The sequence below is a fragment of the Scophthalmus maximus genome, chromosome 14 (genome assembly GCF_022379125.1).
Source record: "Scophthalmus maximus strain ysfricsl-2021 chromosome 14, ASM2237912v1, whole genome shotgun sequence".
NCBI lineage: Eukaryota > Metazoa > Chordata > Actinopteri > Pleuronectiformes > Scophthalmidae > Scophthalmus > Scophthalmus maximus.
In genome coordinates, this window is record NC_061528.1 from 16,986,338 (window position 1) to 17,000,431 (window position 14,094).

Consider the following 14,094-nt stretch of genomic DNA (forward strand, 5'->3'; position numbering starts at 1 on the left):
TATTACGATATCCGACCCAGTCATTTTGGCCAATATTGCCCCTATACCGATATGGGATATCGGATGGTGACATCCCTAATGGTTTGACTTTAAAAATTTAAAATATGAATACCTATATCATTTACCTAATATGGAGAACTTATCCATTCTGCATCACGGCCACAGCTATTTCCCATCTTTGTTGAGGTTGTTGAGAAACAGCTGATCATTTACACATCAGCAGACATGGAGTGACTTCATTGTTCAAAATAAGATTAGTTTAATAGTAGTTTTTTTAAATTTAATTTTAAGATTTTTGATGTCTACATGAAGAGCACTTCAAACAAACTCCTATTGTGTCCAGAAAGCACCAAAGCCAACAAAACTAGAAAACTACACATTCCACACACAGGCATGCGGCCCAATTAAAATTAAAATCATAAAAAATGGAGCAGCTGAAACTAAAAGCAAAGATTCCATTTTTAAAAACTGTATGCTGTATGGCGGATGGAAATACTTACCGAATGCGACACAGTTGGACCTTTCTGGCTAATTAAAAATCAGTTGGCTTCATGTCTTCTTGTGGCTCATCACTTTTCTCATGATTATTGGCCGACTCTATGACATCTATTCAAATTGCCCTGGTTTTCCTTTTGGATTAGAAAACGGGTGAATTTGGACCAAATGTTATGTTAGAGTGGAACGGCCTTGTCTTTGGTCTTTACAAGACAAGTTTATACTTCATCGTCCCGTCAAACGTCAGAGTCGACACTTGAGACTGATGCTTAGTCGGGCATGACGAGACCACATCCACTTTTGCAATCCACGCAGTGCTGGGCATGACGGACCTCCAGATTATCATAAGACGACAACACGTGTGTTGAACAGTTTTGGGGAAAAAACAACAGCAGCGACAACAACAGCAACCAAAAAATTTATGGCGGACATCAATTTGAATTATGGAAAAACGTTCAGCGGAGACACTGGTTCATTGATAAAAGCTCTGAATCTAAATAAAGAAAATATTCACAAATCTATTTCATACTGAAGACTACAATGTGTCCTTGTGTCCGTCTAACAGACATTTGCTAATTGACAGTGGCGCGCGCAGTGTGTGGAAACATGTTAGATGTTGTTGTTTTTTGGACGGGGAATCTTTTGAATAACAGGGAGAAGCGAATAAGCCACAGCCACATGAATGTGACTACAAGAACGGGTCTCTGCTGTGAGGCTGTGCGGCTTCGCAAATCACAAAAATAATTCTCATTTGCTTCGACAAACACGGCTGTTTCACTGTGTCACGATATGTAAGATCACAAACCGAAGTGGATTCGATGCAGCCTCGGAAAACAACAGTGCCGTTGATTTCCCCCTCCCGACACTTTCATCATGTCAAAGGCACATGCTCTCTTGTCGTCAAACTGCTCAGCAAACGGTAATTATTTTGTTATATGGCGGTTTGCAAATTAGTGCCCCATTACGCGTGAAAGACTTATATTCAGTTTTCCTGAATTTCATAACTGAATAGCCACTTTTGAATTAATCCATGTTTTTCCATGCGCCTTTTTGTTAGTTGCATACACATTTGTTGTTCACCCCTTGCCATGTCTCTGCTCTTCAAATTACCTTTCGCTAAATTCAACAAAAATGTAATATTTTTAAAAAATCAAATCTTGAGGCAAATCCTTCAGGCTAAGAGTTTTATCTGAATGCGTGAGGTAGTCAGGCTTTGTTTTGTCTTTGACATTTGCATTTAACCTATGAATATGTAAATAATATAAATACAAACGATAGCAACTGTTTTTTTCCCCCCCCCTGTATATAACAGTGTAACGCAGACCTCCTGCGCGCTTTGTGTTTGCACCAAAGCTGACGACATCCCCTATAGTCAACAGGGAAGTGAGACACAAACTGACACTCAAGTTGATCAACTCGCAACTGAAACAGCGCAATATTCCAACAATGTTACTATTTTTGCCATGTCGTACACGTCGCGTGACTGTGAAGAAGTGTCGAAACGCTTACTGAATGCTGCCACAGCCAGTATGAGTGTGACCACGATGGAGATCCCGGACACCCACAGCGCCTTCTTCCTGTAGCTCTGGGCCTCGTGGGGCTTCAGGCGCATGCTGCTCTCGAGGAGACCTGCAAGTAACCACACGTACACTCGGTCACAAACGCACTTCCCTTCGCTGCGTTTTGGAGCACTCATTTTTATCGCACGCTTGCTTGGGGTCGGCACATTTCAGCCAGTACTCGGTTCATGTGACGAGGGGGAGGAAGGCGTGTAGCCTATGCGCCCTTTTTTGACTGGGACGGCATTCCCGGCACAGGTTCTGCCGTGGAGAGGGTTTTTTCACGCTAGCTGGCATGAATCCTGTCCGAGAAGGACAGTAGACTCCAGTGAGTGATTATTACTGTTTCTCTAACTTTAATTTAACTGTTTTTCCATGCCCTCCATGCATCATCTCCTTGAAGGTGTGGCCCATCACCTTCAAGGAGAGCACATGGGCCACAGTGGGTCAACGCTGAGGGGCACGAAAACACTTATGCAATCCCCGGGGTCCCTTGTTTTACTGCAGATTACAGTTAATGGGTGAAGCATTGTAAGGGGGTGGGGGGGGGCTTTCAAGTGTTACTTTCTTTACTGACTTTGACAGACTCATAGGCTATACACCTGTATCCATGCAGAACAGTCAAAACAACACATTACATGAAAAAAATGACGAAGCAGTCCCTCAGATTAACACAAAATAGGAAGAAAAAGAAAAGTAAATCAAGTACATGCAAAGAAAAAATACAGCTAGTGAGGACCTTTAAAGTCTGCCTTTGTCAAACAGCATAAAAAAAAAAAGTTCAGGCACAATCCATTTGAAACAGTCCAAACAAAGACAGTCATACATTTCCTAGTGACTCCGAACAAATTGAGAATGATTTGCCTGAAGTGACACACAAAGCAGACACGATTCTGATTTGCCTGAAGCTCTTCCATTTTAATGAAATCTGACTCTGCAGATTCATGTAATTTTTTTAGGCCTCGACTTTCACATCCAAAAGAGCTTTCAATGTGATCGTTTTCCATTTTTATCTCCGGACATCTGTGTCGGGGACTTTCGGAGTCGACCGTGTCTCCTTATGGCTAGAAAAACTATTTTTCCAGATCCAATTCAAACATATACATGAAGAAAAACTATTAAACTAAACACGTTTGGGGTATAAACACTTTCCTACGTCGGGGAAATTCTCTCTCACTGTATGCGTCATGGAGAGGGAACCGTTCCAGAAACAACTGCTGATTAAGAGCTGATAAAGTCACATGGTTGCCCTCGATACTGCTTCTCACAGGACTCAAATCATGACGTCAGTTTTCAAAAGTGGCAAAAATGAACCGTTTCTGAGTGTTCGAGATAAAACTACAAGAAAAACAAGAAAACTACAGTGTTTTGGTACTGCACTCCTCTTAAATGTGACGGAACCACAAAAGACTCAAGCAATATTTGGAAAGAATAGTACAAATCAGTGCACTTCTGAGCCCCGTGTCAGGATCAATTGCTCTTCTTGATTTGCCCATATTACAACCCGTGGCCTTTCTTTCTTTTCTTTTTGATGTGCAACTAGAGTAGCCCAGATTATTAGGGCATGGACTGAGACCTGGCATAGTTTAATACTGTAGCTTGTTAGTAATAAGTAATAAGATAATAGTAATGCTGTTAGCATCAAATTGCCTTCTACTGTTTGTTTTGCAACTTAAAAAAAGTATCACAGTCATACCCCTCTACATTTGTTGTGTTATGCACATCATTTAGATAATCTATGATTTAGGCTGTGGGTGTCTTGTTTTCTTCTCCAATGATTTAAAAAAAAAAGGATTTGTAGATTTTTGGGAAATCAGTTTATCTCAGATGGCATATCAATGCATTGCCTCTGCCTGGGGGGTTTTGCGTGCCCCCGGGACCCACTTAGGGTTCGGGCTAATCCAACATCTGGCTCTGCTCCTGGTTGCTGATGTGGTTAACTCCTTTCTGACGTGGGTGCCGACAGAAGGAGAGAGTCCGACTGGGGCATCCACGGAGAGAGGTGATGCTGCTCCTAGAATCCAATCCCTCACCAGTTCCCCACCCACCGGCTTTTTGGGTTATGTTTAAGACCATTGCACTCTCAGCCACTTCATCTGTCTTTACTTTAGTTCTGATAATTACCAAAAGGTAAAAAAAAAAGAAAAAAGTTAATTCCTGGGACCCCGTATGAGCCTGTTATGAGTCATCTACAAAAAAGATATACTTTTTGATACAAAAATGTACAGCTCCTGTACGTCTGTGTGCAACAATTGAAGACAAGCAAACCCAGTTTGTATTCAAGAAGTTAAGATAGTGGCTTTCACTTCAAGCCGACGTCTTCACGATCGTGTATATTTAGTGGTTTTACTTTTTTCTTCTTCAGTATCATTCTCATATTGGTTTGATCAAAACATGTAAAAAAAAAACGACGATAAAACATCAGAAAAAGACCTTCTGTCACCGTGACACGTTTTTAAACACAAACCCGTTAATCTCTTGAATGTCACAATCTACGCGGTGTGAAATGAGTTATGGCTATAATTGATTTCTCTGAAGAGAGTAAGTTGAAGGAGATAAGTACATCCCATTGTACAAATCGTATGTGCTGTGTACAATACAGGGAGGAATTCATGTGGTCCCACATCCGGAGATGCAATGATACGCTTCCCCTTCTTTTTTGATTGGTCATTCAACAGTTATATCAGTTTTTTTGGGGGGGGGGGGGTTTACAACTGAAATCATGCAATTTAATAGATTATGTCGGTGGTTTGTTGTATAAAGAACAATAAAGAAAATGCTATTAATCATATATGTGACACTTTTCTCACACAGGTCTTGGTTACGGTTACACTCTGATAATACTGAACCCTGGGAGATTTTTCTGTGGATATTAGCACAGATGCCATCCTGCAATCCATCGTTTTTGTTCTGTTTTTCCAAGCTTTGAAATAATACAAGCGTAACGCGTGACAAATGCAGGATCACCAGCGAGTGAGGCTTGACGAAAGAGAAGGAGGAAGAAAAAAACACTCATCCCCTGTTAACAACCAAATTACAGTAATGCACTTTACAGGTGGCCACGGTTGACGTGCTGCAAATATCCACAATGGCACATGAGTTGCCTGATGGTGGCTTCTCAAAAACCTTTTCAAGTAAAACCACGTTAGATAAACTAGCTAAGCGGCTTGTGTGCGTGCGTGCGTGCGTGGGAGGAAGTGAGACAGCATGGCCAAATCACTTTGCTCACATGACCCTTTGCTGGTGCACCAGACAGAAGGCATTTTGCTCACCGGCCCCTCACTCAGCTCACTGTGACACAGGCACAGGTTTGTGTGGGTGGGTGGGCGCGCATGCGAGTGTGTGTGTCTCTCCTGACACTCTCCTGACACATAGTTCAACGTCAGGGCATCTTGCAAAAAAAATTGACACGAAACACATGACCGAATATGATTGTCGACGCCAGGAGTGGGACCTGAGGGGGCCAAATATTGACTTTGAGTTTATTCTAGTGCAGCCCGATCAGACATCACATCCCCACACCGTGTAATGTCGCATTGTCTTTAGCAGGATAGGGGAAAACTCACTGGCATGGATAACCCTCATCAGAGGACTGCAGGAGGGCTTCTAACAGCGTCGGCAGGGGCAATAGTGTTCAGCAAATAAGAGACGGACGGGTGACAGGGAAGGGTGTGAATGTGTCAATTGCATTATTATTGTGCGGAAATGAGTGTGCGTGACATGCAAAGTTTAAACCTTCCTTCTGCTTCTGCGTTACTTGCTAACTAAATCTATTTTCGGATCGCTTGACTTTTGAGGGTAAAGATTGCCTGCCCCTCATTCTAAGATGTGGCAAGAAAGGTTACAAGGTGACATTTGCCACAGCCGCTGACACCACGAGCAAAGTAACACCACCGCTCGCACACATTTAAAGGGATAGAACACCAACTTTGAGGGCATAAAAACCCATCACTTGGCAATCTCGGTTAACACCACGACAAAAACGATGTCGTCTATGGTCCCGGGGGGGGGTTCTGTCATATCTGAGCTCTGCTGGTGTTATAGTGACATCGGGCTCTATTTCAACGATCAAATCGCACAATCTAAAAGTAACTAAGGGAACTAGGTTTTTGCCTGTTAAATTGGGCCTGTTTGTACGTTTTAATGGCTAACGGGTTGCATATGTAAGAACTCACAAGATGGTCGTAATGGCACGCCATTATCAATTAAGGGGGGACATTTAGACTGCGAGAAATCAAAAGGGGGAGTTTGGGTTAGGGTTGGGGCTTTGGAAAAAGGCTCATCTAGTAGAACACTTCCCAGTCCACCTCGCACTTCCCGGGGGTTCTCAGAAGCACATGTGCTTCAGCAAATCTAAACTTGAACCCAAGGTTTTGTGAGGCATACATGTGATCAGTATAAGAATTTAGCTTTAGAGACGACTGGGGGGCGCAATATTGTCCCCTCAGGTAACGCGATGACTAACACTGAAAGGACATAATGATCTAATGGATGGATGGATGGATGGATGAGGCGATGCCCTTGTGAAGCCAAAACAGTTTGACAATGTTCTGAGCTTTTGCTTCACTCTGATCTGTATCCTGCTGATGTAGGACTATCATCAATTATTCAGGTGAGAGACTGGCCTAAAAATATCTCACAGGGGTAAAAGAAAGAAGAAGAAAAAAACCACCCCCTCCCTCACACATTCACATCCATAAGTTGTTGGGGGGGTTTTTTTGTGGGGGGGGGGGGGGGTTTAAAGCCACATCCAAGCATCACACGTGTGGATGAAGTTACCTTCTCCCTCCGCGCTGTCTGTGATTTTCATCTCCTGGCCCGTGGGGAACGACTCATGCTGGCTGGGGCTCTTGGCTCGCTGGTGGTTGGTGAAGCCGTCCGGGGCGCACCGGCCGTTCCGCACCGCGCCATCCACTATGGTCGGCTCCGGGACGGGGTAGGAGACCTGGGTCGCCGGGTCTGTCATTGTCGCTGCAGTTGCTGTCGTTGTGTTCCGCTTTTGTTTTGTTCTCAACAAGCAGGCGGAGACAGGGGAAAAGAAAGAAAAGAAAAAAAAAGAAGACGAAGAAGAAGAAATTCACGCCGGTTCGAGGAGCTCAGCTGGCATCCAGCGCGTCCGATAACACCGCCGGTGTCGGTTGCGCAGGACTGGAGGATAAGAGACGGCGATAAGGCAGGATCGAGGGGAGGGGAGGGGGGGGTGGGCGGCAGAGGGGTTGTCTCGCCGGCAAAAATGCAAACGAAACAAGTGCCTGTGCGTGGAGTCAACACTGCGAGGATCAGATCTGCAAGCCTGCACGTTGACACCGTGCGCGCCCCTGAGCCAAGCGGAGATGAGATGCGGCGACGAGATGAACTGCTGCTGTGAGTTCGGCAGGCGGTGCCCGCAAGTTGTTTCCTTCTCCCCTCCTCCCTTCTCTCCTCCTCCCTCGCTCTCTCCTCCCTTAGCAATGTACATGAAAACTTTTTTTTAAGAATTAGTTCTAATACAGGCCTGTGTGAGAATGCCAAGCCCTATATAGGCCGAAGTCCAACAAACAATCGGAGTGTTGTTGTTTCCAAGTGATGAATCTGGAGGAAAAAAAAAAAGTTTTTCCAATTGCTGGCCACGCCCACATGTCTTCAATCTGCCTTGATTGCGTGAATTGGCCAACTCGAGTCCCGGAAATCTCCTCATTGATACTCGGGTCATCCAGCTGTTTTGGCATCTGCCTGCCTGCCGCCTTCACTCTCACTCGGGTCATCACATGCAGACTGCACCATCGGCCAGCAGGGGGCGCCAGGGCGCGGAGTTGTGAGCAGGTGAGAGGAGACTCATGAATGAATCCAGTGACGTATCAGGCAGGCAGCCAGTCAGTCAGTAGTGTGTGTGTGTGTGTGTGTGTGTGTGTGTGGATGTTATGAGGCAATATCACTTCATGGTTCCTAATATTGGTTACACAACACCCCAGTCAGACTGGTGATAATTCCTGCTCTCTGCCTGTTGGGTAATAACTGACGGAGAGTGTCCCAGCAGGCATTCACCTGCGGGTCACTGGTTACAGGCTCTGAGGGTCCGTGGGAGTGGCTCTTGCTGTTTGCTTTACTTGTACGCACATTTATTACAAGGTTTCTCCTGCAGAAGACCTCTCAAACTTTCCTCCCTCGCGGCGGGCCATCACAAGGATGAAGGTTGATATTCATAATCACATTTTACCAAAGGAGTGGCCCGACTTGAAGCAGGTAGGCAGTAGGTTGTTGTTGTTGTTGGGGTTTTTTAGACCTTGAGCCTTGACAGCACACACAGTTTATGGGCCTGATCTGATTCTAATTCTGTGTGGCTCTGTGGGTTTAGAAAAACTCACCACTGTATCACCCCTGTGTCAGGCGGAGCAAGTATTCGAATTCAGTGTAGGCCACTATTAAACACCAGTAAAATAGACATTTCCCGCTGGAGCGTCAGCGGAGAGTTTAACAGCCCACATAAGTCAGTGTTCTCTATGGATGGTTAAACTTTAATCAATAGGTGGCACTGGCCTTGCTCTATCTGATCCTGCTCTCATGCCTTTGTCACTAGCTTTAGCTAATGATTTCCTGCATTTACTGTTGCAGGAGACATGCATCTTTCTTTTCTTTCTTTCTCTCTTTTCTGTCTTTCTTTCTTCCTTTCAGTAATGGCGCGTATTCTACATGTCTGTCCTATTACTGTGTCTTTATTTGTGTGTGTGTGTGTGTGTGTGTGTGTGTGTGTGTGTGTGTGTGTGTGTGTGTGTGGGCGTGTGTGTGGGCGTGTGTGTGAGTGGGCCCGTTTTAATGTTGTTTTCAGTTTCCATTTGTCAATGACCATGAAAAGGCCCTTCAAATGATAATTTCTTTATTTCATTTTGGAGGCTTTGATGTTTGTTGCCGTGCTGTTGAATTGCATTATTGTTTTACCTTTTCTGTTTACCTTTTTTTTTGAATATGTTGTATGGGCTATTCATGAAGAAATCTATATTCAGTTTGTTTGCCAAGATCTCTTTTACAGACAAAACATGTCTAGTGTGTTAGCCTACAGACATTACTTATGTGCGACATTACTTGTATTAATCACAACATTAATAACAGACAAAAAGGAATAACATAAAATCCATATTTTACAGCTGGGGTCTCTGGAAGCCCAAACAGAGATAATGCATCTTTCTCTGTAGCAGACATCTGAAAAAAATGTCATCAGGTCAAAGTCAGGTTCATATGAAGATCTCATAAAATTGTGGTGATATTTAATAATAATTGTGAAGGCAATAACACAATGTGAAGTATATTTTGAGCAATGGGAAAGGTTTGGGTTCTCAGGATCTGGAACAGAATATTAAGGTCTAACTTCTTACAAACTTTACCGTTGAACTGGAATACATTTACTTCATTGAAAGCGGGTTGTCATTGAAGTATCTACTGCAAGACAGAGACGTCACTCTTTAAAAAAGTTAAAGGGTATAAGACACGGCTTTGCATTTTGAAAAGCTTCTCTATCTCCATCTATCTCTTTAAGTGCTCAGCATTTCCGAACTGCGGGGATACGAAATGGGGGCTCTGTTGCTCACATAGATCATTTGTGGCTGCATCTGTATGCAAAAGAGGCTTCAGCTTCCGATGGGAGTTATCCGGGCCGTTGGTGTGGATAGTCCTCTAGGACAGAAAATTAAACCCTCGCAGATGGAATAACACAATCAGGAGAGACTTCTTTAGCGCATGGGGGACACCAAACCATGCAGATGCTACAAATCAACCAGATATGCATTCTGGATCCATTATTTAAAACTGCACAATCATCAATCAAGCGTTGTATGTGTTTCAGAGGTATGGATACGATGGGTTTGTCCAGCTCCACCACCACTGCAAGGTGAGTAAGTATGCATATACATTTTTTTTTTTTTACACATTTACAGAAAGGGCACAGGTACAACAGCAGCTACGCAACTGCACTGCGCACAATTCTGGGCACACGGCAGTTTCTTCTTCGCCCGAACGCGCCCCCACCCTGTGGGCCTGTCAGGCTGGTCAGCTGCAATGTGAGCAGCTGCAGAACGCAGCACGGTGCCACTGCATCGGCGGAGCGATTCACTTCAAACGCGGCGGCGGCGGCACAAGAGAACACAGAGCAGTCTGGCAACTGTGAGGCCGGTGTAACCTCTCCGCGGTCGTCAGGCGAATCAGCCGTCTGCTGCCATCGTGTGGTTGACTTCTGGCACGTTAGAACACCCAAACAGGTCACACACAATCTTCATGAGCTGTAAACTCAATGAGTGAAATGACTGGGGAGACCGGGAACAATAAATCTGCCACATCAGAGGGACAGTGAGCATGATGATTGCAGTCAAGTGAATTTTGAGATGTAACTGGTGTTCACGCTGCGCTCCAGGGCGAAGCGCAGATGATGAAGGACGGGAAGCTGTTCCGAGTGATTGAGGAAAATTGCTGGGACGCGAACGCACGCATACGAGACATGGATCAACACGGTACATACAGCACCGACATGAAAGACGCAAGCACGTTGTCTGACAGATGACCTAAAACGATGTTTCTCTCTGTCTGATATTCAGGCGTGACAGTTCAAGTCCTTTCTACTGTTCCTGTGATGTTCAGCTACTGGGTGAGTGAGGTCATGTCGGATCAAAAACAATGCAGGCGCAGAATTGTGTTGTGTTGCCGTGTGCTGAAACTGTATGGAGTGTTGTCTACTGGGCCCAGACATACTGTGAGCTGCATTTTTCCATTTCTGCGAAGAAATAATAAAAAAATTATACTTTGGATGTTTGTTTTTTTGCAGTACCACTGTGGCTTATCAACTTCAAAGTTGCGCAACTGCCTTTATTCTTCTTCAATCACATAAGCAGCAACACTAAGAGGAAGCGTGTATGAATGATTGAAAAGCATTTCAGCTTTCACCGATATGTTTACCCGTTTTTCATGTTATTCTCGGGGGTTACAGGCCAAACCCCATGACGCGCTGGACCTCTGCGTCATTTTGAACGACAATTTGGCCGAGACGGTGCGAAGCAACCCAAAGCGGTTCGTGGGCCTGGGAACGCTGCCCATGCAAGCTCCCGACTTGGCCGTGCTGGAGATGAGGCGCTGCGTGAGGGAGCTGGGCTTCCCTGGGGTGCAGATTGGCTCACATATCAACAACTGGGACCTCAACGCCTCTGAACTCTATCCCTTCTACGCTGTGAGAAACCTGCATACAATAGTATATGCTTTTGCTGTGACATAATGGTTCCGGTGATACAAGCCGCAAATGTAGCCCATGTTTACAATTTACCGGTAAGGCCAATGACCAACGTGGCGTTCCTTTGTATGAATTGCTCGAGTTCTCGTCCGTGTCCTCCCCACAGGAAGCCGAGGAGCTGGGCTGCTCCATATTCGTTCACCCGTGGGACATGCAGACAGATGGGAGGATGGCTAAGTATTGGCTGCCCTGGCTGGTGGGTGAGGGAAATGGAGTAGGAACAGAGGTGGCCAATAAAATCACCTTTCTTGCAATCTGTTAGTGTGAAATGACTGAAATGGATCCATGTTTGATTTCAGCATTCAGCGACAGTAAGACGTCGGTGCAAATTTTCTTTGGATAGCTTTGATGCACTGTGATTATAGACAATGACCGTGACCAATGATGTTCCATTTTTTTTGCCACTAACCCCAAGACTTTAAATCAAGATGTGAAATGAGAGATTATATTTTGTCATCTCTTCCGCTACGAAGGCATGCCCTCCGAGACAACCATGGCTATTTGCTCCATGATATTTGGAGGTGTCTTCGAGAGGTTTCCTAAACTGAAAGTCTGCTTTGCTCACGGAGGTACAGTACGGATCAGATGTTGCCTATATGCGTATTAAATGTAGTGCATTAAAGCCACAACGAAATAATAAAAGCGTTAAGGTTTTAACTCCAAATCACATCTGTGTGTTGTTATCATTAAAGAAAAAAGTATTTTGCTCATTCCCGTTACAGGTGGCACTTTCCCGTTCACCATTGGCAGAATTGAACACGGCCACGCAGTCCGCCCAGACCTGTGTGCTATCGACAACAGCATCAGTCCACGAAAATACCTCGGCTCTTTCTACACCGACTCCCTAGTTCACGATCCGACCTCCCTGAAGCTGCTTGTCGATGTTATTGGAAAAGTGAGCTTCATTCATTAAAACCACGCCCTACAGACACTGAACAGCCATGGAGGCAGAGTACTGAGCATGTACAGTTATTGGGTAGTTGGAACACATCAGCATTTTTTTTCTTTCGGTAACACCATTGAACCACACAAAAACAGCAATAGTTTTCTAATTCCACATGCAGCCTGTATGTATTCCTCTTTCAGGATAAAGTGATGCTGGGCACAGATTATCCATTTCCCCTGGGAGAGCTACAGCCTGGATCACTGATTGAGTCAATGGATGAGTTTGATGATACACTAAAGGTAACAACATTCCCATCTTCTTCATTCAGGAAGTGACCATGCAAAGATTTCAACTTAGAGAAATGCCTTTGCTTAAGTTAATGCACGGGAGTGAGATTTAATACCACAAAGTATTGTATGCAGTATTAAATGTAACGTACGGTCATTTGTATTGCAGGATAAAATGCTTGCTGGAAATGCACTGGAATTTTTGGGACTGAAACGAGAGCAATTTGAGTAACTGAGTGGAATACAACTGCTGTAACCAGTTATTCATGGCAAACCCTTTATTCTAACATGCCTCTTCCAAAGATTCAAAACATTGTGACGCTTGTTTGGTAGATGTAACCAATCTCATTTTATCACATAATAAAGTATTATATAATAATACTATACTATATATTCAATATAATAAAGTATTTTATTGTCAGCGTTTCGTAATTTGCCTTATTTGTCTGTACTCAATGTGAACTAATGCACTAATGTGAAATCATGAGATGTGATGACACACTGTAATGGTAGGTAATGTGCAAAATCAGCTGTCTAGAGACCGTCACAATCACATATTATGGAAAAACTGGATTACTATCAATAGTTCATTTGTTGTTTCAAACCTGATGAGATTAATCCCAACAGTTCTCCCCCTTATAATGTGATCCCTTGCTTCTCACTGATTGTGCTCGAATTGTATAGGAATAAATAAATACATAGGCCTACATGAATGAATCCAAGGTGCAGTAATAAGTGCCATACTTCAAAGGAGTTATATGATGATTCCTCTGAATGCTCTTTTCTAACATTAACCCTTTAACCGAAAAAGCAATGGGATTTTTTTTTTATTGGGGCAATAATAACCAAAACATTTTTTTGACGGACCCGTTTTTTAATTATAGGCCTCTTCCAAATGGTAGAGATGTCACGTCATGGTAAAGGTACCGAAATGCATACATATACTACATATACCAAAAATAGTGGAGAAAAAATAAAATAAAATTCAAACTTTTTGAAGAAATAAACAGCAAAAAATGTTATTGTGCATGATTTAGATCCACTTTGTTTCTGGTGGTATTCTAAAGTATTCCTGGTTTGCTTTTAAACAGGAAAATATTGGATTTCTGGTTTGATCAACAAATGATAATGTATGCTACATTATAAAACATTGCAGGTTCACATGAAAAAAGGAGAATATAATGCATACACAGGAAAACATTTAATTTTTAAGTTTTTTTTAATCTCAACACACCTCATCTTTGGTGGTGCAACCTTCCAAATACTTTATGGTTATCAGATTAACTTCTGAATGTATGCTTGTTCGGCAGGATTCTTGTCCTAGACCTCGGCCATGTCCTCGCCGTGTGTTCGTTTATTCAGAGGGAGAAAACTGTCGTGAGTTCAATGCATTCAATCAAACCATGTTTATTTGCTCCAAGCACTAACAATACTTCCAGAATTTCTGGGTTTCTGTCTCACAGGTCACCAACCACGGCTGGATCGCGCAGAAAACAGGAACCAGGTAATATTGTTCATTTGCTATTTATCCCGCATGGTGGGTGCAGTCTGTACGTGGGTGACATGACTATGTGTCTGGACTGATCGCAGCCATTATTGTGTAATAATTTTGCTGTCCTA

General features: G+C 43.6%; 2 protein-coding genes across 4 annotated transcripts in view; one reads left to right on the forward strand and one right to left on the reverse strand.

Annotated features, from left to right (window-relative positions):
- The window catches only part of tmem163a (transmembrane protein 163a), a 51,277-nt gene extending 43,827 nt beyond the window's left edge, over positions 1-7,450 (reverse strand). Inside the window, exons 1-2 of the mRNA XM_035604400.2 lie at positions 6,834-7,450; positions 2,005-2,124 (exon numbers count right to left, since the gene is read on the reverse strand). Of these exons, the coding sequence (XP_035460293.1) occupies positions 2,005-2,124; positions 6,834-7,020 (307 nt within the window). The 5' untranslated portion in view covers positions 7,021-7,450. The remainder of the gene's footprint in view (positions 1-2,004; positions 2,125-6,833) is intronic.
- Positions 7,451-8,052: 602 nt separating this feature from the next.
- Positions 8,053-12,901, forward strand: acmsd (aminocarboxymuconate semialdehyde decarboxylase). Of its 3 annotated transcripts, XM_035651212.2 has the most exons (10): positions 8,053-8,276; positions 9,871-9,915; positions 10,435-10,531; positions 10,616-10,665; positions 11,005-11,241; positions 11,408-11,501; positions 11,775-11,870; positions 12,024-12,196; positions 12,388-12,486; positions 12,644-12,901. In XM_035651212.2, the coding sequence occupies exons 1-10, from the start codon at positions 8,220-8,222 to the stop codon at positions 12,704-12,706; spliced, it is 1,011 nt and encodes a 336-aa protein (XP_035507105.1). In that variant the 5' UTR covers positions 8,053-8,219; the 3' UTR covers positions 12,707-12,901. The 3 variants fall into 3 exon arrangements, with proteins under 3 accessions (XP_035507105.1, XP_035507104.2, XP_035507106.1); XM_035651211.2 differs by lacking the exons at positions 8,053-8,276; positions 9,871-9,915 and adding an exon at positions 9,922-10,282; XM_035651213.1 differs by lacking the exons at positions 8,053-8,276; positions 9,871-9,915; positions 10,435-10,531; positions 10,616-10,665 and adding an exon at positions 10,677-10,770.
- Positions 12,902-14,094: the final 1,193 nt, after the last annotated feature.